Genomic DNA, 21,863 nt, shown 5'->3' on the forward strand with positions numbered 1-21,863 from the left:
CTTCATTGCTGCTGGTGGGTCACTGGTGCCAGTGTGACCATTCTCTCCAGGAGCCAGCACTGCATCAGGTCTCAGCTTCCCCAGTGCCACAAGAAGCTGCGGAGGACACCAAGGTGTTTTTCACCAGTGCTTGCTTTACAGGTGTCTAGGGCATCATGCCTGGAGCAGAAACCTGTCACCCTGGGCTTTGTGCAGGCCATGAGTGACAGATGCTGCTTTTCCAAATGGGCTTATTCTAACAGGCAAAGGCCAGAGGCAGGAGTGTACAAAGGGACTGAGAATCATTGAACAGCCTGAATTGGAAGGGACCTACAAGGATCATCAAGTCCAGCTCCTGGCCCTGCACAGGACATCCCCAGAGTCACACCATATGCCTGAGAGCATTGTCCAAATCCTTTTTGAATGCTGTCAGGCTTGGTGCTATGACCACTTCCCTGGGGAGCCTGTTCCAGTGCACAACCACCCTCTGAGTGAAGAACTTTTTCCTGGTATCCAACCTAAATCTCCCCTGACACAACTTGTTCCACCCTGATCTTGTTCCTCTGGCAGCAATGATGCAAAATATGGAATATGTAAAAACTTTCTTAAGGAACCATGTTCTTTGGTGTTTGATCTTTATACACTCTCAAGTTTAATCAACAAAAAGATTTCATCCAATAAACAGGTAGCTAGCAAGTAAGCTCTAACTGATGTCCCGGTGTTAGGAAAACAAATCACTTGCTAGTAGAATTGCCTTGTTAAGGTTTAGGGCTCAACATGTTTCAGTAATTTGAGACTTGGGAGGAGGTTAACAAGGCTTGGGAAGAGAGATTTACCACTGAGAGTGGGCACAAAGAATGCAGGATTTACAGGCCACAAGGACATTTGGCAGGATCCCCAAGATAAGGAAGAAATTAATACAAAGAACACAGCAAGCATGCTAAATCAGCTCTTACTGGGCTAAGGTAAATCCTGCGAGGGGAGATCGTGACCACCAACTCATGGCCACTGAGCCAAAGAAGAGAAAGACTGAGCATGTGAACTGATTGGCATGAGAAGCAAGACAATCATTAATCAACAGAAGATAGAATACTAATTAATAAGCGAAGTAAGTAACCTGTAGCCAATGAAGATTAATGCCACTTTTTCCTAAAGTTTTGGTAGTCCCCACGCTGGCTTTGTGGATTTGCCACCGAGCTCCCCTCTCTGTGCAGAACTGTAGATGAATCAAATGCCTCGACTCTGTGTGAGGACTGTCCTCTTGCAGAGCGGGTGGAAGAACTCCTGGGACGGCAGCGAGAGCGGCTGCCATCCCCCGGCAGAGGGGCGAGCAGGGCATTTGGTAAGGCAAGGGCGTGCCTTGGATGCTCCAGGGGGAGAGCAGCGTAAGGGGGCAGGTGTGGAGCTGTGCCTGGGAGTGCCGAGGCGGCGGGCAGGGGCAGGGCTACCGCGAGGGGCGGCAGAGGAGACACGAAATGCTCGTGTTTGCCGGGAAAAGCCGCGCCCTGGTGCGGGGGGAATCGAAAGCGAAAGCGGCGGGAGAGGAGCGGTCGGGCGGCCATGGAGGGGCAGCGGCCGTGCTCCTTCCCGCTGCTGGTGCGAGGGGACTGGGGCCCCGCCGAGCCGCCGGCCGCGCTCAGGAAGAAGCTGCTCTGCTACTTCCAGAGCCAGAAGCGCTCGGGCGGCGGCGAGTGCGAGCTGCGGACCGGGACCGACAGCGGGGCCGGGCACATCCTCGTCTGCTTCGCCCGCCCCGAGGGTGAGCGCCCGGGCCGGGCGGAGCGGGGACCCGGCGAGGGCGGGGGCCGGGGTTAGCGTGTGGGCTCCCTGCGGGGATGTTGGGGCCGTAAATCACGTCTAAACTTTCTGCAAGTTCAAAGATACTAATTAGTTGTTGCTTACGATGTAATAATATATCCCGTCCGGCAGGTGATGTGCATATCTGTAGTATAGGATATGTCGTGTACACCCCTTCCTGTGCAGTGTAGAATAGACAGTATGTAAACTTGGTGTGATTGTTACGGATGTCCTGTGCAGGTCCAAAAGCTGGACTCGATTTTTGTGGGTCCCTTCTAACTCAGAATGTGATATTTACTTATATATATGCTTAGATTTGGTGCTTAGTACTAGCCTCTGGATTGTGTTTGGCATAAAGGCTGTGAGCAAATAAATATATCCTAGGAGGAATATATACATGCATACTAATCTTGATGTGCAGTAGTATTCTCTAAACTGCACTCGGAATAATAAATCTTATATTAACCTAACAATTAGATTAGTTACAGATATATTTTAAAAATATGACATTGTAACATGCACATATTTTTATAAACTTGCAGCAAGCTGGAAAGGATTTACCTGCAGTTGAGTTAAATGTATACATAGACATGCATGTATGTGCAGAAACACACAGATACCTATATACGATTTTTCCTTTTCTTGCCTCAACACGCTTCCCAGTTGCTGGCTCTCCCTGCTGGTAAGTTCAGGACATACAGCCCCAAGCCGTTTCGGCAGTGTCTGGAAGAGGATGTTCAAGGCCTGGGGGGCCGCTACCGGGACTCTGCGGGTACCACCATGAAACCCGTGACACAGCCGAGATTTGCATCTCTGGCAGTTTTTCGCGGGAGTAATGCCCTCTGCTGTTCTTACTTTTTTTTTTTTTAAGGAAGAAAGCCTTGTGCATCCTGCAGTGTTTATTATAAATCTGGCATGACATTGATATCTTTCTTTTGAATGAATTTTACTAAATCTTTCAAGTGTGTGAGATTTTTTTTTTTTTTTTTTTAGGAAGAAAGCCTTGTGCATCCTGTGTCAGCGTTATGAGTTTAAAGCTCTTTCATTTCGCGGGACTGTATATCTGTATATCGTTGTTCTGGCCAAGGCGAGGAACTTTTCCAGGAGCCGGGAGGGGCACAGCCAGCTCCCAGGGAAATTCGATCCCCCCTTTGCCGTGCGGTGGGGCACGGAAAGGGAGGGAGTTTCTCCGGGTTTTGTGAGTGCGGGGTGGGGTGAGCAGCGGGCCCTGAATCGTGCACCTGTCTTGTACGCTCTGTTATCAGTACTGATGCCGTTCCTGCTCGTTTTCCTTACTTCGTTGCTGTTTGTAGTTTATTGTTCTCATCTCTTCCTGTAATGCTTAACGTTTTTGTGCCTTCAGTTCTCCTCTCCATCCTGGCACAGCGGGGGGAGTGAGCTAGTGGCGAGATCTGGCTCCTTTCAGTGGAAACAATAAATTGCAGAATATCGTTCTTAAATCATTCTCAAACATTATGACAGTGTCATAATGGTGGGAAAGTGCCATGCAATGTAAAGCTGTGTTTCCATTCAGATTTTCACAGGGCTTTTTTGGTTTTGTTTAGTCAAGCAACGAGTTCTTGAGAGACAGTCTCATCAATTGCATTTGGAGGGAGGAGGAAAATTGAGGTTGATTGTCACAGAGCCTGAAACAGCGCAAGCTACTAAAGAGGAAACATTTCAAGAAAAATCAGTTCCCACAAAGGTGAATAAAAATTAACCAGTGCTTTGAAATATTGGTGATATTTGGCTAATCTGTCACTGATATTTGGCTTTCATTTTATTTTAGGCTTTGGATGCCATGAGCAGCCTTCAAACAAAAGGTAAAATGTTATCCATCACTCTATGTGCTGATTCTTCATAAAACAAAAATATTGGTGCTTTTCTCCACCCATGGCTTCCAGTTCTCCAAGTTGTCATCTGTTTTGTAGTTACACTAGAGAGGCCTGGAAGTCTTCAGAATCTGCTCTCAATTGCTTTGTTGGGTCAGCCTGGCTTTTAGTTTTGGCTTTTTGGTATTTTCTTCAGTGGACAGAGTGGAGGAGCTGACTCCTTCAGCAGTGTAGGAATTAGTAACTAGCATCTGAAGAACTGGTGCTTCTTATTTCTTTAGTTTTCTTCTTGTTGGTGGTGCTAGGCCTTCAAAGGCAGCTGTCTTCTGGAGATGGTATGGGTTTGATATCAGTAGTTTTTGTACCTCAGTGAGCAGGAAAAGCCAGCCTGTTGGTCATTCCAGTTTGGAGGTTCTCTCACACTTCTGCCCTCATCTGTCTGCAAAGCTGGTGATGTTCTTGCCTCTGGCAGACACTGGACTTCTGGGATACTCAGTGGGTACCTCTGAAATATTTTCTGTTTGCAAGATGCTTCCACTGAGTTGCATCCCTGTCAGCCCTTGGTGCACACGGGCCCCCCAGCGCTGTCATGCTGCACTGATGGCAGGGCACAGTGGTCTTCAGGAGGCTTTACATCAAGTCACACAAAGCTGCTTGTGGCCTGTGGTGCCTGTGGATGTCCTGAGCTATGTTCAGGCTTGTTTTGCCTGCACAGGGCTAAGAAACAGATGCAGAGGTTCCAAGGTCTCTCCCAAACCTTACTGACATCTGAGCAGCTGTGGTCTATTATCTCAATGGACTTTAGTTTTGTTTAGTCTCTGACCAGGTCAGAGTCATACCAATGACACTGGACTTGTTTATTCAGGTCTGGTTTTGTGCCACCAAAGAAGCTGCCTGCAGCCCTGCAGAATATTGCATCTGGGCTGTTTTGGATCTCAAAATGTTCAGTGGTACCCTGCAGTATTTATTTGGTTAGCAATCTCTTTTCTAGGGAAGGAAAAGGAGAGAAAGGGTAAGAAGAATCTGTTTATTCCAGGAAATGTGTACCAACATTTTATGTGGCTTGTCTTTCTGCTGCAGATGATACAAAAGCCTTGAAGAAAGCTGAAAGTTTTGTTCCAAACAGTGAACTCCAGGAGGAGGTTGACTCTGCAGAAGCCTCACCTTCGGTGGTACTTGAGAACATAGAGAGATGCAATCCAAAGTGCTTACAGCTGCTGTTGGAGAACATCAGTGGCCTGTCTGCAGATGCTGACTTTACTGTTGAACTGATACCTGAAATAAATGTTGCTGTAGCAACTTTTATAAAAAATATTGGTAAGACAGAATGACACCATTATTAATTGCCATGTATAAGTATGAGTAATAGCTTTCAGAGCTTGATTCCTCTCCCATTAGAGATCCAGACTGTTTTAAAAAGCACCTGGATTGCAGTCTCTCAAGAAAAATGTCTTATATGCAGCCCCAAAAAAGTACCTGTGATCCAAATGTTACACTGAAAAAAGAAAATGGTGGCATCTTTATTAATTGAAATTGTCTTAGAATGTTTTGTTATTTCTGTCTTATTTTGGAGTCGATGAATAAGAACTTAAGGTGCACTGAATGTGGGGATTATATAAAGTCTCCTTTATATACTGGATACTTCTTAGAGAAGACAGTATCCTTATGAGATGGGAAAAGAGACATAGTGGTAGTGAATAGCAGATAGTAACATGGTTGTGTGCTTTTCCCCTTTTTTTTACAACACAGAGTTATTTGGCACCAGAGACAGTTTTGTTCCAAATACAGGGAGTAGACTGTGCTCATTTCTCTGCCTGAAGTGATAGCCAGGGCTGATAATGACACAGGAAAACACAGTCAGTTCATGCTGCTCTTCTGTTTACAGATACTAAGGAATTTGTCGAAAAATGTTCACAGCACAAGAGAGTCAGAGAATTCAAAATGACTGCCCGGCTTCTTGAATCAACACAGAGCATCAAGGCTGAAAACCTACCAGAGAGCATTTCCACAGACTACCTCACCGTGTACTTTGAGAGCGCGCGGAACGGAGGGGGGCCCGTGTCAGATGTCCAGCTCTTCCCCGAGGAGAACTCAGCCATCATTACATTCTGTGACCACAAAGGTAACTCTGTCCTTTGCCTGACCAAGGTACTCACAGGCATATAACCTGCAAGAAAGTGACTGCAAATATGGGCATTAGGAGAAGCCTGGCTTTCTGTTGCTGAAGTCAGCGTACACTGACCTGTTCCTAGGAAGTGCTCTGGATGTAGAAATACTGCTGCATGTCCAGGGCTTCGGTGTCTGTTGGGGGGGGTGGTTTCTTTGTTTGGTTTGGGTTTTGTTACCAGAGATTTATTTTAATATCTGCCTTGTCCATGGGTTTTTCTCACTGGTGTTCTTTTTATATTTGCAGAGGTTTTTATATGTGATATAAAATTAATGATACTTACAGGCAGAGGGACAGAGCAGAATCTGTCAATGACTTAGTGTCAGTGACACAGATAACTCTCAGAAACTAAATAAGGTCAAATATCCTCATTTCAAGCTAATTAAGTCAAATATCTTCATTATCAGGGAAGAACAGAGCTAAAGAACAATCTTGTTACTATTTCTTGCATTCCTCGAATCACTGTCAGGTTTTTGTGCCAGTGCAACTTCTGGTAAATATCTGTTAGGAGACTCCTGGCTTAGTAAATTTACTTTGAGAAAAAGCTTTATCTGCCAGGTGATAGTCTCATGACTCTCAGGATTTTCTGAAGAATATTTTGTACATGAAGTTAAAAAGTAATTTGGATTATTCTAACGGGATTTTAAGTTCCTGCCGACATTATAATTTCTTTGCTTTGTCCATTCCAACAAAAAAGTAAAATTGCACTGGCACTAGAATTTTATTTTAAGTTGAGAGTAAGGAGTATTTCATAGTAGTATGTTGATAAGGCTTTGCTCTGTGGTGGAGTTTCCTTGGGAAACGAGCAGGGTGTAGCTCTGCATGGGAATGCAGGCATGAGCATATTTACCAAACAAGTTGGAGCCAAGGCTTTTACCTTGTCCCCCACAGAGTAGTTTGGAAATCAGAAAGACATAAAAACAGCTCTTTGAAATGAAAGAAAAGTAAAATCAATGTAGTAGTTCTAAGAACAGAGACATTTGCCTGATTTGAAGTTAATGATATATGTCTGTTTGTACATATGTGCTCTGACTTTCAGATCTAACTATGGTCTTGGAAAAGAAACATTTACTGGAACAGACGGTGATTTCTGTGCATCCATATTACCACTCCCTGGGAACAGCTCTCTATGGAAAAGAAAGACCAGCTTTCAAGATGCCAGACCCCATTGGGGTGCCACTAGACCCGTATGTATGGCAATTTTTACAAAGGCATGCCAGTCTGATCCAGGACATAAACCAGGAAATGGCAGTTTGCCATTCTGAGCTCAAATGGCCCCAGGAAGACTGTGCAAACCCAGAAGTTACATTGTGCCCGTCATCATCTCTCTGCAAGCAGAAAAAGCCAATGACTAAGTTGCTCAAGACATGGCAGCAAGATGCTTCCACTGAGTTCTCACGTATCATGGCACGTTACATAGCTATAAAATGTAAAGTCAATTCATCAGGTTGGGAAGATGTGAAAAAAAGGTTGTCAAAAGATGTTGCTCTGATCATAACTGATCTTTCTGAGGAGATGGTGGTGCTTGCAGGCAATAGAGCAGCAGTGGACAGTGCAGAGAAGGAAGTGAGGGAATGCATGAAGCAAAGTGAAAGGGAAAAAGAGAACATAGAAATTTCTGTGTCAGTGATCCCAGGGAAGTATGCTGTGCTGCACAATGCTGGGTTAGAAGAGAATATTCAGAAGGAATATCCATGCCTAAAGCTCTTTTATGATGACAAAAAAAAGACTGTTCAGTTGTGCGGATTACCTGCAGAAGTATATAAAATCAAAGCTGAGTTACTGGAAAAGGTATTGAGTATGCCATGTACATCAGTTACCATTGACCCCCATGTTTTCCACTATCTACAGAGTGTAGATAATAAAAAAACATCAAATGTGTTATTCATTAGGGAAAAAATTAATGCTTTTTATGAAATTCAGGATGATACTGTGTTGCTATATGGAGATGCTCACAAAGATCTTCTAGAAGCAGAAAAGCAAATAAAAACAGGTTTAGAATACAAGTGCATCAATGTGGGCGATGGTGAAGTCATTAAAAAGGATCAGTGGAATAATCTTCTTCTCAACTTGCTCAAGACATATAATTCTTCCCAGGAAATTGTCATTACTTGGCAGTCTGTTGGAAAAGAAAATAAAATGATTATTGCTGGTTTTTCTAAGGCTGTAACAGAGGTTTATCGGAGACTTAATGCTTTTGTAGATAGAAACACAATCATTGAAAAAGTAATCCCAGCTAAATCAGAGGTAATAGTGCAGTTTGTAGAAAATGAGAAGTCTAGCATTTGTGAAGAATTGGCGAGGAAAGGTGTGAGAGTACGTTTTGACACCAAGACACCATGCATTTCTCTGAAGGGACCAAGAGCAGAAGTGCCAGAAGCATTCATCAACTTTGAAAAAGCTGTCTTATCCCTTTACTCAAAAAATGTGCCAATTGATAAACCAGGGGCAAAGGAGTTCTTCACTGAGAGGAAAGATTTATGTATTTTAGAAGCAAAGCAGAAATTTAGCTGTTTCATTAGTATTAAGGAAGAAGAAGAAGAAGAGAAGGGTGGAAAAGCTGGTGCTAAAGTGAGAAGAAAAGTCTACTGTGAAAAAAACCTGCCAGGTGGAATTATGGTAGGAGTGTATAGAGGTGACTTGTGTGACTACCCTGTTGATGTTGTGGTGAATGCATCTAACGAAAAACTAAAACACTCTGGTGGCCTGGCTGAGGCACTGTCAAGAGCAGCTGGGCCAGCACTGCAGGAGGAGTGTGATGAGCTGATGAAGAAGCTGGGGAATTTGCAGCCCGGCTGCGCAGTGATCACGCGCGCCGGGAAACTGCCCTGCAAGAACGTCATTCACGCTGTCGGGCCCAGGTGGAACGAGAGGGAATCACAAAAGTGCATGTGGTTGTTGAGAAAGACAGTGAAAAAATGTCTACAACTAGCTGATATATACAATCATTGTTCCATAGCTCTGCCTGCTATAAGTGGAGGGATTTATGGCTTTCCACCACAGATCTGTGCGGATTCAATTGTGTCCTCCATCAGGGAGGCCTTGGAAGAACTCATGGAGGACAGAAACTTGAAGGAGATCCATCTTGTGAGTAATTCAGAAGAAATCGTTCAGGTTCTGAGTGAGACAGTAAAAAAAATATTTTCAGCTAAGTCATTCTCTCCAAAATGGCTGATGCAAAAAAAAAGCCAGAAGGAGAATAGAAAAGGGGATCTGAAGATGGTTACAACAAATGAAGGGCTTTGCATTCGAGTGGAGAAGAAGAATATTCAGGAAGCTGTGGTAAGTCTTTATTTTTCTGACTCATTTCTAACTTGATGGTAAGGTCTTTAAATGAAAAAGGACAGACAGTAGGTTTTACAAGTATTTGCTACATAAGGAAAGAACGGCTGGGTGCTAGCTAAACAAGGATGCAAGCTTGCAAAACTTGAATGTAGGTTGAGATCTGTCGCTGCAGCCATTTCTAGAGAGCAGCTGTGAATTTCAGGATGTTTCAATTCCCAGCTACATCTTGTTTGTTTTCTAGATCCAAGGCAAACAAGTAGAAGAGTTGGCTTTTTCTTTCCTAAAGGGGAAATACTAAAGTACTTTGTAAAAGTAGCTATCTTGGTTGGATATTAGGGAAAATAGGTACCTGTCTGGCCTGCTGTTTTGGGTATCCACTGGCATCTTGGTTTTTTTGCTGTGTGTTGCATTGGTAGGGCTCTTAACCTTGGTGCATATTTTTGCTTGAATTCTATCTGTAGCTGTTTTCATTGTAATCTTGTTGCAGACGGATGTTGTTGTCAACAGCGTTGGCACAGATCTGCTCTTTGGCGAGGGGCCTCTTTGCAAAGCTGTGCTGGAAAGGGCTGGGCCAGCTCTCAAAGATGAGTTTGACACCAAGAAACAAAGTCAAGTTGCTGGTCCTGGGAGTGTGGTCTGCACCAGTGGATGTGCTATGGCCTGCAAGTCCATCTTTCATGCCATACTACCCAAGTGGGGTGGACAACAGACACAGAAGGTATATTTTAATTATTCTGAACCCCATGCACCCCAGCTACATATTTGTTTGGGATCTGTCCTGAAATTTCAGGGTTAAATATAGGTAATTTAGATGACTTGACTCCATTTTCTTCCATTCGAGTGACCTTAAAGATGCCTTGATGCACTCAGAGCTGCTTATCATACCAGTTTCTTTGGAACTAATAATAAATTATGCCTTTAGGAAAAAAAGTACCTTTGCTGTGTTTTACAGGACCTAGAAGATGCAATCAAATTCTGCTTGAAGAAAACTGAAGAACTTGGACTGAAATCGATCACTTTCCCAGCTATTGGCACTGGAGGATTTGGATTTCCTAAAATCATTGTTTCTAAGTTAATGTTTGATGTGGTATTCAAGTTCAGTAGTAGTCACACTCTGAAGAATCTCCAGGAAGTTCATTTTCTCTTGAATCCACAAGACATTGATAACACTCAGGTAGTTCTTCTCAGGACAAATCTGCCTTTGTAACATACTGCTCTAGTTACACTTAATAATCTGTTTTACTTATACTGCTTTCTAAGGGAATAATTTGGCATTTTCTTGCTGCTGTGGGCCAGTGACAATGGGATGTCTTTCCAGTGTCTCTGAAATACAAACTCTCAGCAAGCAGAAGCTACAGACAAAATTTGCCTTGCTGTTGGCACTGTAAAAGCCTGTAGATGCTTCCTCATCTTTTGCCAGAGGAGTTCTGGGAATGCAGAGCTATCTCTTATCACTCTGTCTACTCTGGGTCTTCTGCTGTTATTAACACTTAAATATGATTATAAAATGTGTGAGGTGTCTCAGCAAGAGCTACAAGACTGTTAATGTTAGTTACAGAAACATTCAGTGTACATACTGTGAAATACTATCTTGGATCCTTTTTTTTTCTTTTCTTAGGCTTTTACCACTGAACTAGAACTTAGGGCAGGTGAAAGTTGCAATGCGGCAGCAGCACAGCCAAGTAAGTTGTGCAGGGGTGGGACAGAATGTAAATGCTGTTAAGTGGTTTTATATGTATCAGGAAACAAAATAAATATCATCAGGGCACAGGGCGCTTTTTGTCCTCCTAATGGACTTACATTCTTAAATGTCGTTTGTAAAATTCTTAGGGAGGAATTTCTTTTGTTGAGGGCATGCTGAACTCTTAGTGAGGCCAGTCTTATCAAAGCAAAAAGGGTGTTCTGACAGGAGACACCCTTTGTCCTGCTTAAAGGATATAAGAACTTGCAATCATTTGGCCAAACAAGCCATAAATAACATGTATTTCTGTAGCTTTAATCTCCTACATAAATGCATTTATATATACAGAGTGGATAATTTCCTTTCCATTTATTAATTGACAATAGTGGGACACAATAGCCAAAACATGAGTGTACTTCATCAAGGGCAGAGGCTTATTTGTAAGGATATAAAGCTCTTCCTTCTCAATTGCTTAGTATCAGAGAGATGAAGTTAAGAGTGGGCAGATAAAATATGAGTTAAGCTAGATAAGTTTAGACTAGAAGAAAGGAATAGTTTTGTATCCATGAAGGTAATTATGAAATAACTTACAAAAGGGATATGATCTGATCTCCATTACTGGCAACACTTAAGCTGGATGCTCCATTTCTTGTAAGAATTAATTCAGGAAACTGTTACAGAGTTGGTCAGATCAGATAAACCCTGAAGCCATTTTCTGATTTCATATTGCATAAATTTACAGGAATAGAAATGGTTTCACTTTCAGAGCACAAACAGGAAGAATACTGTGCCTCTCAGCTTTCAAAAATGGAATAAAGAGAAAAACAGAGACACTCTACATCCATCAAACTGATCTAGAGCATATTCCTTAAAAGGATAAGGAGTTTCAATCAGTGGAGGAGAATAATACTCCAAACTAAAGGAGAAGTGATGTAATGTATTTTTCTTTGCCTTGCAGGTTTCATTAGGCCTGTTTCTGCTGAGCTATTGGGAGTTCATGAAATGAAGATTGGTTCCATCACACTGCAAGTAATTAGTGGAGATATTACCAAGGAAGATACAGAGGTTATTGTAAACATAGCAAATCAATCATTTGATGCCAAAACAGGTATTATATTGAATATGTGGTTCCTTAGCAATAAATCTGGGCTAGTTTTTAGAAGAGGGTACAGGAAATAATTGTCCACAAGGGAAACTTTTATGAAGCATTTTTCAGATGAGGTATTTTTATAAAGAGTTATGGTTATCCAGAAATGGATCTTAAACAGGTTTTTTACACATCCTGAATATTTGATTTCATTTTCAAACAGAAGGCATCTGACCATATTTTTCTTGCTTAAAACCAAAAGTGTTTAAGTGGAATTTTTAGATTAAGTATAATTCTGAAAAAATGCTCTTATCCAAAAATGTTTCACTGGAAGACAAAGCTCTGGTTAAGTAAATTGCCCTGTAAGAAGCAGAAGGTTTTCACATAGTGAATTATAAGCATGCAAGATACCAAATGATACCAGTTCAAAGCCATTGGAGAGTTTGGTGAGGGGCATATGGGTTTGGTGAGTGAAACAATGAAATAGGAGTTGTTTTTAATGACTTCTACCCAGCAGTGAAGGAAACGTTCTCTCTGCAGCCAAAGCTGTGTGTTGTGGACGGTAATTAGAGAAACTGTCACAGTTTTGAACTTTGTGGTATCTTGCCATAAAGCAATTTAGGCTATGTGTAGGGTAGAGTTTTGAATAGAAATATTGAGGAGGCTTAATGAATATGTGTGCTTTTCTTTGTGATTTAAGGGGTCTTCAAAGCAATTATGGATGCTGCTGGTTCCCAGGTAGCACATGAATGTGCTCAATATGGTATGTTAAAGCCTACTATTTTTTTGATAATTCTTTTTTTGTTGTTGTCATTCTGAAAATCTTAAAGTTGCTTTATAATTCTCTACTCTGACATAATTATTTTATCTGAACAATACAGCTTTCACTTTTATGAACTTTGAAAAGTCCCCTTCTTGTTTTGACATATTGAGAATTTTTCTTTTCGTAGTTGTTTAGCAACAACTAAAACATCTCTGTGTTACACACTTTATTCTCATACTGGATCAAAAACACAGCCCTGAACTGGCTACTAAGAGGAAAACTAACTCTATCCCAGCTGAAATCAGGACAACCCTGATCATAAGTTCTTCCATAGTCTGCATTCTGCCAGACCAGTAGAGCAGTAAAATTTGAGCTCACTGTGATTGGTCTCTACAAGCACAGAAAGGGATATTTTAGATGCATAACCTAAATGTGCCTGCTCTGAGTCTGGAAACTGATTTTCAAGATGGAGTTTCCTGGATTTTTTTCCCAGCCTTTGGCTCTGTAGGAACATTTGTACAAACAGACATATATCATTAACTTCAAATCAGGCAAATGTCTCTGTTCTTAGAACTACTACACTGATTCTTATTTTATTGTTCTTTCATTTCAAAGAGCTGTTTTTATGTCTTTCTGATTTACAAACTACTCTGTAGGGGACAAGGTAAAAGCCTTGGCTCCAACTTGCTTGGTAAATATGCTCATGCCTGCATTCCCATGCAGAGCTACACCCTGCTCGTTTCCCAAGGAAACTCCACCACAGAGCAAGGCCTTATCAACATGCTACTATGAAATACTCCTTACTCTCAACTTAAAATAAAATTCTAGTGCCAGTGCAATTTTACTTTTTTGTTGGAATGGACAAAGCAAAGAAATGATAATGTTGGCGGGAACTTAAAATCCCATTAGAATCATCCAAATTACGTTTTAACTTCATGTACAAAATATTCTTTAAAATCCTGAGAGTCATGAGAAAATCACCTGGCAGATAAAGTTTTTTCTCAAACTAAATTTATCAGTCTGATCTCAGTCAGCCTGCAGAGCATCTTACAGTCATTACCTTTGTGATCTGTGAGGTGGACTGGAACTCTGTGCTCATCAGTCCATTCATCCTCACAATATGACTCCATTTTGTAAGCAAATATGAGTGCTCTGAGAAATCACAAACATCTTTTTAAAAATTCCATACTGTTCTTAAATCAGTTGGTCGTAATCTCAATGATATTATTTTAACCACTCAGCTCTGCTGCAGTATAAGAATTCAGCTTTTAAGGAATAAGTGGCATAAGAAAGGTTTTCACATATAAATTAATTTGGCGTGCTTTTAAAGAGAAGTGAGATGTATTCAAGGTCATCATAAATTCTTATCTTGTACTTAATAGGAAAATACTTTGTAGCAGAGGTCTTAGGAAATTAGAAAACACACATTTACTTGAATAATTTCTCAAAGAAACTCTGCAGATTATTTAAAAAGGAAACCAGAATTAAGTAAACCCACAATAAAAGAGCTCGCAGTGGATTTCTTTCCACTTTTTCTACTTCTCTTGTAATGTCAATATAACAGAAAATACTACCAAAAGAGATTGCCACTTTGTAAATATTATGTCTCTTTCTTTATCTTCTCTCTTCCAGCTGGGCAGTTTCAAAATGGCTTTATTACTACTCAGGGTGGGAACCTGCTGTGCAGTAAAATCATCCATTTGATTACTGATAATCAGGTGAAGAGTCAGGTCTCCAAAGTGCTTCATGAGTGTGAACAAAGGATGTACAAATCTGTTGCCTTCCCAGCTATTGGAACAGGTTTGTGTTTTCTTGGGAAAGCAATGTGTGATGAGGGTAGTTCAGAAACAGACAAACTTAATATGGGTAACAGTAGGCTTGCACAAAAATTGTTCACTGATATGTATCTTTTATTTTTGTTTATAAACAAAGGTCAAGCAGGACTGAGTTCAGCCAAGGTAGCTGATGAAATGTTGGATGCTATTGTGGAATTTGCAAGACAAAAATCAGTACAGCATTTACAGGCAATTAAGATCGTGATCTTCCAGACACATATGCTCACAGACTTTTATGAAAGCATGAAGAAAAGAGAAGATCCAGATTCCTCCACAACAGAATCATGGTTATCCATGTTTAAATGTAAGTTGTTTTCTGTGTGCATGGGCAAATAAAATTGAAGTTCTTTTATTTACAACTAATAATTTACATATTTATCCACAGCATTTTTTTGGGGCAGAAAACAACCTCCTGAGAAGAAAAAGCCCATGATTTTGGAAAAGAAAGTTAGTATAGTCACATTTCAAATTTGTGGAGAAAGCCAAGAAATGGTGGATGCAACTGAGTCCTGGATAAAGGATTTAATTTTAAAGGAACAGTTTGAAAACACTATTTCAGATGAGGCAATTGAACATTTTGATGAGACGCAATTTGCCATTTTGGAAGATCTCCAGAGAGGAAAGCAAGTCAACATTGAGATTTTAAATAAGCTTTCTCCCCCTCAGATTAAAATTTCTGGTATTAGCAGGGATGTCTGTTCCGTTTCTCTAGAAGTTCAAGAAATGGTCCAAAAAATTAAGTCTGCTGAAGAAGAGCAATTCAAGGCAGAACTTCTTTATAACCTGGTAGAATGGAGGTATCGAGGAAGCAATGATAGCTTTGTTGCTTTTGATAAACTGACAAATATGCAGCTGGAGCATGCCAAAATGGCTAAAAAGCCATATCTGAATATCATAATTAAAAAGAAGAACTACAAGGTGGATCTGAATACTCTAAAGGCTACTGATGACCAAGGAAAAACTAAAATCCTTCAACGTGTGACAAAGGATGAAGGTAAATGACACTTTCGTTAAATAAAAAAACTTGAATAGTTATTATTGAAAGATGATTTTGATAAATGCAAGCTCAGGTATCCCAAAGAAGTAGGGTATTCCTTAGCTTTTTTCCCTTTTACTTTTTTTTTTTCTTCAGCCAGGAGTTTTGAGTTTCATAGTCAGTGGGAAGTATGTGTGAAATCAGAACATCAGTTTTAAGTGCAAATATTGTCTGCATATGTGTGTCTGGTGAGCATAGATTTCATGCTTAAGTCTGACAAAGGAAGTGGTGTATGAAGAATACATAAAATTTTTCTGGGGTTTTAAAGCTTGTTTTAGTTAGATATTGGTATGGGGATAATTAGATAAAATGTGTAGATACACTGTAAAGGCTGTTACAGAACCAGTGAAGTTTAGAAGGGCAAGAGAACTTGTTGAATGAAGTATTGCAGAAAGTGCTGTCCTCTTTGTCCTCTCTGTGGTTTGTGAGATGTGCCTATGGAGCTGAGCTAGTTGTCTGTCATAATAATGCAACCTCTGTTTTGCAGACATGCAGTCAATAGAGCTCCCTAAGGAGTGGACAGACATGCAGAATGAACGGGTCAAAGTGGTGGAGCTCAAGCCATCACATCCTGAATATACAACAGTTGAGAAGATGTTTAAGACAACATGTACTAATTTCAACATAGAGAAGGTGATACCATATGGGGTGGGGAGGGGGGAAAATGTCAATGCTTGGGCAAGAAACAATAGACTTCCTAAATATTTGCTTATTAGGTGTTTGCAACCCAATACACCTTTTGTATGTCAGTCTCCCCAGCACTGCACAGGGTGAAGATAAATCAAAGCAAGTTTCCTAAGAGCTATTCTGCCATTTCTGCCATCTAATGGTGCAGAGCCAGTGACCGTCAGTCTTCAGGCTGACTCTTTGTTCAATTAATGTGGTATTCTCTAGTTAATGTGGTATTTCCAATTAGGAAATTCTATATTGAAATGGAGGCATGAGCAAATGCATTCAGAATACAAAGAAAAATACAAAGTCCTTGCAAACTGACATAAAGCTTTGGACTAATTTACAACTTCTCTCCTGTCATCCCAGAGCCTTTCAGGCTTGGTTGTCAGTTTTAACCAGTGTCAGTGTTTGATCCTGCTTATTTAGAAATCTGCAATACAATGCACAGAGATTTAATTGCCAGGGAGAAGATGGAGTTGTTCTGAATCAAGAGAAGAGATAAATAGTAGAAAATACAATCAAATTAGGAGTGACAATAATGTGTTTAAAAAAATTTTCTTCCATCACGAGCTTCAATGAGCATGGTCATGAAAACACACAAAGAGAACAAAATATTCATGTATTACAGAAAAAAATCAAGTAAAGACATTATGTCTTTTTCTGTTAAAAATGGAAAGCTGTTACAGAAATGTCTTTAAGATTATACTTTGATGCAGAGACACTGCTTCCCCTTAAGCTATATTCATATTGTTGGCATAGGGAGCCAACAACATCCATCCTCCCACCAAGTGATTTTTATATAGTTGTTTCTTATGGGTTGCTAAGCTACACATTAGAAGAAGCAATTTTGACTTGCAAGCTTAGATCTGGAAGAGAAGCTTAAACTCAACCTAATACTTTTGTTACACTCTGTCCTTTAGTGAGAGAATCATCGGTAAAGATGATTAGGATGTATAGAAGGCATCTTACATCATTGCCTCTAGCAGTGGTACAGCAGCCTGTTTTTAGAAATGACAGTGCACAGCTACCATCACTGCTGGGTACCTGGTACACTAGGCAAGACAAATGTATACCCAAAATTACTGAGCTTGAAACTCTCTTATGAGCTGCTTTGGTTTGTGATTTTTCAGGACGCCTACATATTCAGTTCCTCTACCCAAACCTCATGCTGGCAGGACATAATGAAAATTGCTGTAATTCTTCCCATTTGATTTAATTTTAATGCTTTCCTGCCATGATAAATATTCATCCCTACCCTATTTATCCCTAGTATAAATACAGTTAATTTTGTAATTTTGCAGATTGAAAGAATACAAAATCGCATCCTCTGGCAGACATACCAATTGAAAAAAAAAGCTATCTGTAATAAGAACAAAAATCAAAATAATGAGAAGTTGCTATTTCATGGGACAGCTGCATCCTCCGTGAGGTTGATTAACTCCTATGGATTTAATCGTGGGTATGCTGGAAAGAATGGTGAGTCATTATCCAAATCAGTTAATTTCCTAGAGTGTATGAGTGCTACGGGGTGTCTGCATTATAGTGCTGTCAGCACAACATGAAAGCTGAATGAAATTAGAGAACACAATAATAAACAACTCCTGAGATTAATCTATTTGGAGAGAGGAATTACTCTGTTCCCTTAATCACTTGTTGCTGGATGCTACATGTAAAGGATATCAAAAAGAGTTCCCCTTCTCTGAAATGATGCCTGGGCAGCTTCTGGGAATTGTTTTGTATCATTTACCTAGAGAAAAGAATAAGGAACACTGTTCAGCATTCTCAGCTGAGGTAACAGCTACTAGCTGATGGTATCTCCTCTCCTCTTAGAAAAAGACAGGTAGCAAAGTAGAAGTGCAAATACTTCGCCTGTTGCCTCCAAAGATCAGGACAGTATAAGATCCCACATCCGTACCCATTTTATGGTTACAAAATCTGTGAGATCCATTAGTTAATTCTTAGCTTTTAATAGTTGTTAGAGACAAATATTTAGCATAAAGATATTCTTTAGTACTTCAAAGCTTGTTCTGTCCACTTCTTCTAGTACAGTCATGCTATGTGTATTATTTGGCACACTCAAAGATGAAGAACAGGATCCAAAGAAGTGGAATGTGGACTGAATTGAGGTGTTAGTTGATTTTAGTGGCCATCTCTAAACCATTTGTTTGAGTGTAACCTCACTTCAAAAATCCTTAATTTTTGTTCTTAATGTTTTCTTCCTTAAGACAGAGTTGTACATACCTAGGGCTGGTTTGATATTGAGAGCTGGGCAGCTTAACTCAGATCTAGTTGATACTTCAGTGTGGTCTGGATCCAAAAGACCTTTCTCTGTCTGGATCCTGTGGAGGTACTAACTCTGAGATTTTCTTGAATAAATGAAGCCCAGCTTACACAAAATATATGCTGGTTGTGCACAGGTAGGAATGGCAGCCACCACTTCTTTTTAAAACATGGCCAGCGGAGATATAGTTTTGCTTTTCTGCTCTTTGGTAGTGTCAGGAGGTCGGATTTACTCAGGAAGGAAGAGCCCTAGATCCCCATGTCCTCTCTCTGCTTGTGGGTATTGACATCCACCTTTTCATCTCAGCTGTGGTTTATGATTGGGAAGGCACACTTGCCTTCTGTCAGTCTGCATAGCCAAGGAAAAGTATCCAAAGATCAGGGCAGCCAGATAGGAAGGACCTGTCTGGCTTAAACAGCTTTTTACCAATGTCAGAAAAAAGAAATCTGTCTTGAACAAAGACATGTGATTCCTCTAACTTGCTGAGAAGTGTGACTAGAAAACTCTAATTACAATTATATAGTCATAAGTCCAAAAGTCTCTGAAGAATTGCAATTTGATGGATTGCAGGCTAAACTGAGGAGCCCTTTTCTCCATAGGAAAGGGAAGTCAAAACCTGGGTGTTGATACTTACCTGCTCTCTATGTGGGTTCATACTTGATTCTGATACAAAGGATTAGTACTAGAATTTTGTGTTTGAGCTCTAATCACATTTATAGATTCTGCAGAGTTAAAAAAAAGGAGTTTTAGAGATTCTGAGGAGAATAAGAATACTAACTGTATTTGAAAATGTTGTTTTTCCTAACAGCTGCAGCCATTGGAGATGGAACCTACTTTGCTGTCAATGCATGTTACTCTGCTCAGGATACTTACTCCATTCCAGATGTGAATGGCAAAAAACACATGTATTTGGCTCGGGTCCTAACTGGGCAGTACTGTGCTGGGAGAGCAGGACTAAAGGATCCACCACCAAGGAGCCAAGCAGATCCTACTGACCTGTTTGACAGTGTGGTTGATAATGAGTTTAGTCCAACAATGTTTGTCATATTTAGTGACATTCAGGCATATCCACAATACCTTATTACTTTCAAAAAATAGAATGATCTTAATAGTCTAGAAAATTTTAGTGCCTTTTATATTTAAGAATTTACAGAGCAATTTTTAACTCTTTTTACATCTAGGTTTCTTCTTTATTGATCTATCCGTGTGTTGAACTATGCCTTCACATTATCAATAGAAGGACTAACATAAGCAAATATTTTAGAACATGCTATTTCAGTACTCGCATCTCAAGTTCAGTTATGCAGAGATGTAGGCAAGAGCTGTAAGAACAAATTTAACTTCTTCCTTCACAAAGCAGAGGAGAGTGATAGGAGAGGAAGCTGCTCTGCCTTACCTGTGGCCAGCAGTAAGAGGTGTGGGGTAGGTCAGAGCACCTCTGCATACCTCTTTCCAGTAGTCACCATAAAGCACCTTCTTGTGAGGATTTATTTAAAACGTTCTGTGCTGAGGGCATCTGAAAGGTCTTTTCCAATCAAAGCAGTGCTGTGATTCTAATTACCTCATCCATCAGCAGAGTTTTCAGTCATCCTTAGGTATCCACTCAGCCTTGTTGGTGCTAAAAGTCTGGAAGAAAAATAATGCAGATATGAACATGCACTTTGCATTTATTGTTTCAGCCCCCTTACCTACCTGTGTGTTACCCTGGCATACTTTGGTTATTACTTGGGTTTAAATTACTGTATTAATACCATTTCTTAGGGGAATTTTCTGTAGTTCCCCCCCCCCCCCCCCCCCCGTTACTTAATTGCTTTTGCAACTTTCAAGACTGTATAAAGGGACTTTAAATTCTTTTCAATACTGAAGCATTCTGTAGAATCACCAATTTGCAGAGTCAGCTGCAGAGGCATAAGTCAGTCTACATGCTTAAACAACTTGAAAATTTTTAAAGTTCTCTAGAAACTGTAAATAATAGCATCTTTGGAAGTAGTACTGTTAATCACATCCTAACCTTAAAACTGCCAATCAAAAGCCATATACACAAGTTTAATAAAATTAGTTTCAAGCAGCTACATTGTATTGCTGAGCTTGAAGAGGAAAACGCTTCACTTAAAAGTGTTGCTTCATATTTGAATTTGTTACAGTGATGCAATAAAAACTTCAAAGACAAAATGGTTTTCTTGTATTGTCTGAGTGACGTGACTTGTGCGTTCAAATTTCAGGTGAAATTATTCTGCCTTAGTCAAAAAAAACCTGTGATGCAAATAGCTGCCACAATGTCTTAAAACTTTGTAATGATGTTCTCATTGCCTGCAAAGAGGAAAAAGGTTTACAGTATCTGAAGTTTGCAGTATAAAAGATTTCTGCTTTTTGCTGCATGCTGCCTATGTAGCACTTCAGATGAATGAATGTTCTGTTTAAATTCCCATTTAAAGCAAAGCAGAGTGTAACCCACTCCCACTTTAATAGATGTTGTTCCCTGTGAAAAGGTGAGGACACTTTTCTTCTTTCTCTGCTTTTTGGGTATTTTTCTGTGTCATGGGAACACTGCAGCAGCCAGAGGACCTCGGTTTAGCTGGAAGCACAAGCATCCACTGGCTTCTCCCACTGTTCTCACCAAGCAGCTTGGAGAGCCAGGACACACCACTTTCTATTTGTGTGGCCCTCTTTATACCTGAAAAAAAACCAGCAGGAGCTGCGAGATAAAGCACCTCAAAAACCCAGGTAACTTTCATCACTGGTGGTAAAAGTTTCTTCAGTCATTTCCATACTAGAAACTGGGGCATACTCTGTTGTGCAGTGTTTGTGGACTGAGAAGTGGGGAAAGCCTGTGTTGTGTATGAGAAATAAAATCCCAGTCACAAAAGGAACTGGGTGTGCTGTTTGACAGATGGCTGGCTATGAACCAGCCCATGCACAGATGGCCAAGAAGACCAGTGCCATCCTGGCTTCTAGCAGCAATAGTGTGGCCACAGGACCAGGGCAGTGACTGTCCCTGTGCTGGGCACTGGTGAAGCATCTCAAGCTCTCTGCTTATTTTTGGTCCCATCACGACAATAAAGGCATTTAGGTGCTGGGGTGTGTCCAGAGAAGGGAACAGAGCTCGGGAAACTCAGCCTGGAGCAAAGGAGACTCGGGGTGGATCTTATTGCTGTCTACAGCGCCCTGACAGGAGGTTGGAGGTGGGGGTCGGGTTCTTCTCCCAGGTTACGAGCGACAGGATAAGAAACGGCCTCAAGCGTTTATGTAGAACACTGGGAAAAATTCCTTCCCAGAAAGGGTGGTCGAGCATTGGAATGGGCTGCCTGGGGAGGCGGTGGAAGCGTTCAAAATCCGTGTGGATGTGGCTCTGGGGGCACGGTTTGGCGGCGGCCTCGGCAGCCCTGGGGCCGCGCTGGGCCTCAGGGGGCTCGCGTGCCCCTCCCGCTCCTGTGACTCCGGCCCCGCC

The 21,863-nt window shown here is 41.0% G+C and overlaps 1 protein-coding gene across 2 annotated transcripts; it reads left to right on the forward strand.

The window, feature by feature from the left end:
* The first annotated feature begins 1,509 nt into the window (after positions 1-1,509).
* On the forward strand, positions 1,510-20,587 carry PARP14 (poly(ADP-ribose) polymerase family member 14). 2 transcript variants are annotated; one of them, XR_005955588.1, is made up of 18 exons: positions 1,510-1,738; positions 3,342-3,481; positions 3,566-3,599; positions 4,689-4,925; positions 5,494-5,730; positions 6,815-9,057; positions 9,548-9,778; positions 10,013-10,234; positions 10,679-10,742; positions 11,700-11,849; positions 12,529-12,591; positions 14,224-14,391; positions 14,524-14,730; positions 14,812-15,420; positions 15,950-16,095; positions 17,436-17,610; positions 19,224-19,938; positions 20,448-20,587. XR_005955588.1 is itself a non-coding variant. In XM_041473211.1 (17 exons), exons 1-17 carry the CDS (start codon positions 1,540-1,542, stop codon positions 19,511-19,513), a joined length of 5,415 nt encoding a protein of 1,804 aa, XP_041329145.1. In that variant the 5' UTR covers positions 1,510-1,539; the 3' UTR covers positions 19,514-20,587. The 2 variants fall into 2 exon arrangements, 1 of the variants encoding a protein (XP_041329145.1); XM_041473211.1 differs by having other exon boundaries at positions 19,224-20,587.
* The last annotated feature ends 1,276 nt before the right edge of the window (positions 20,588-21,863 follow it).

The sequence above is a fragment of the Pyrgilauda ruficollis genome, unplaced genomic scaffold (genome assembly GCF_017590135.1).
Source record: "Pyrgilauda ruficollis isolate IOZ18807 unplaced genomic scaffold, ASM1759013v1 scaffold3, whole genome shotgun sequence".
NCBI classification, from domain to species: Eukaryota; Metazoa; Chordata; class Aves; order Passeriformes; family Passeridae; genus Pyrgilauda; species Pyrgilauda ruficollis.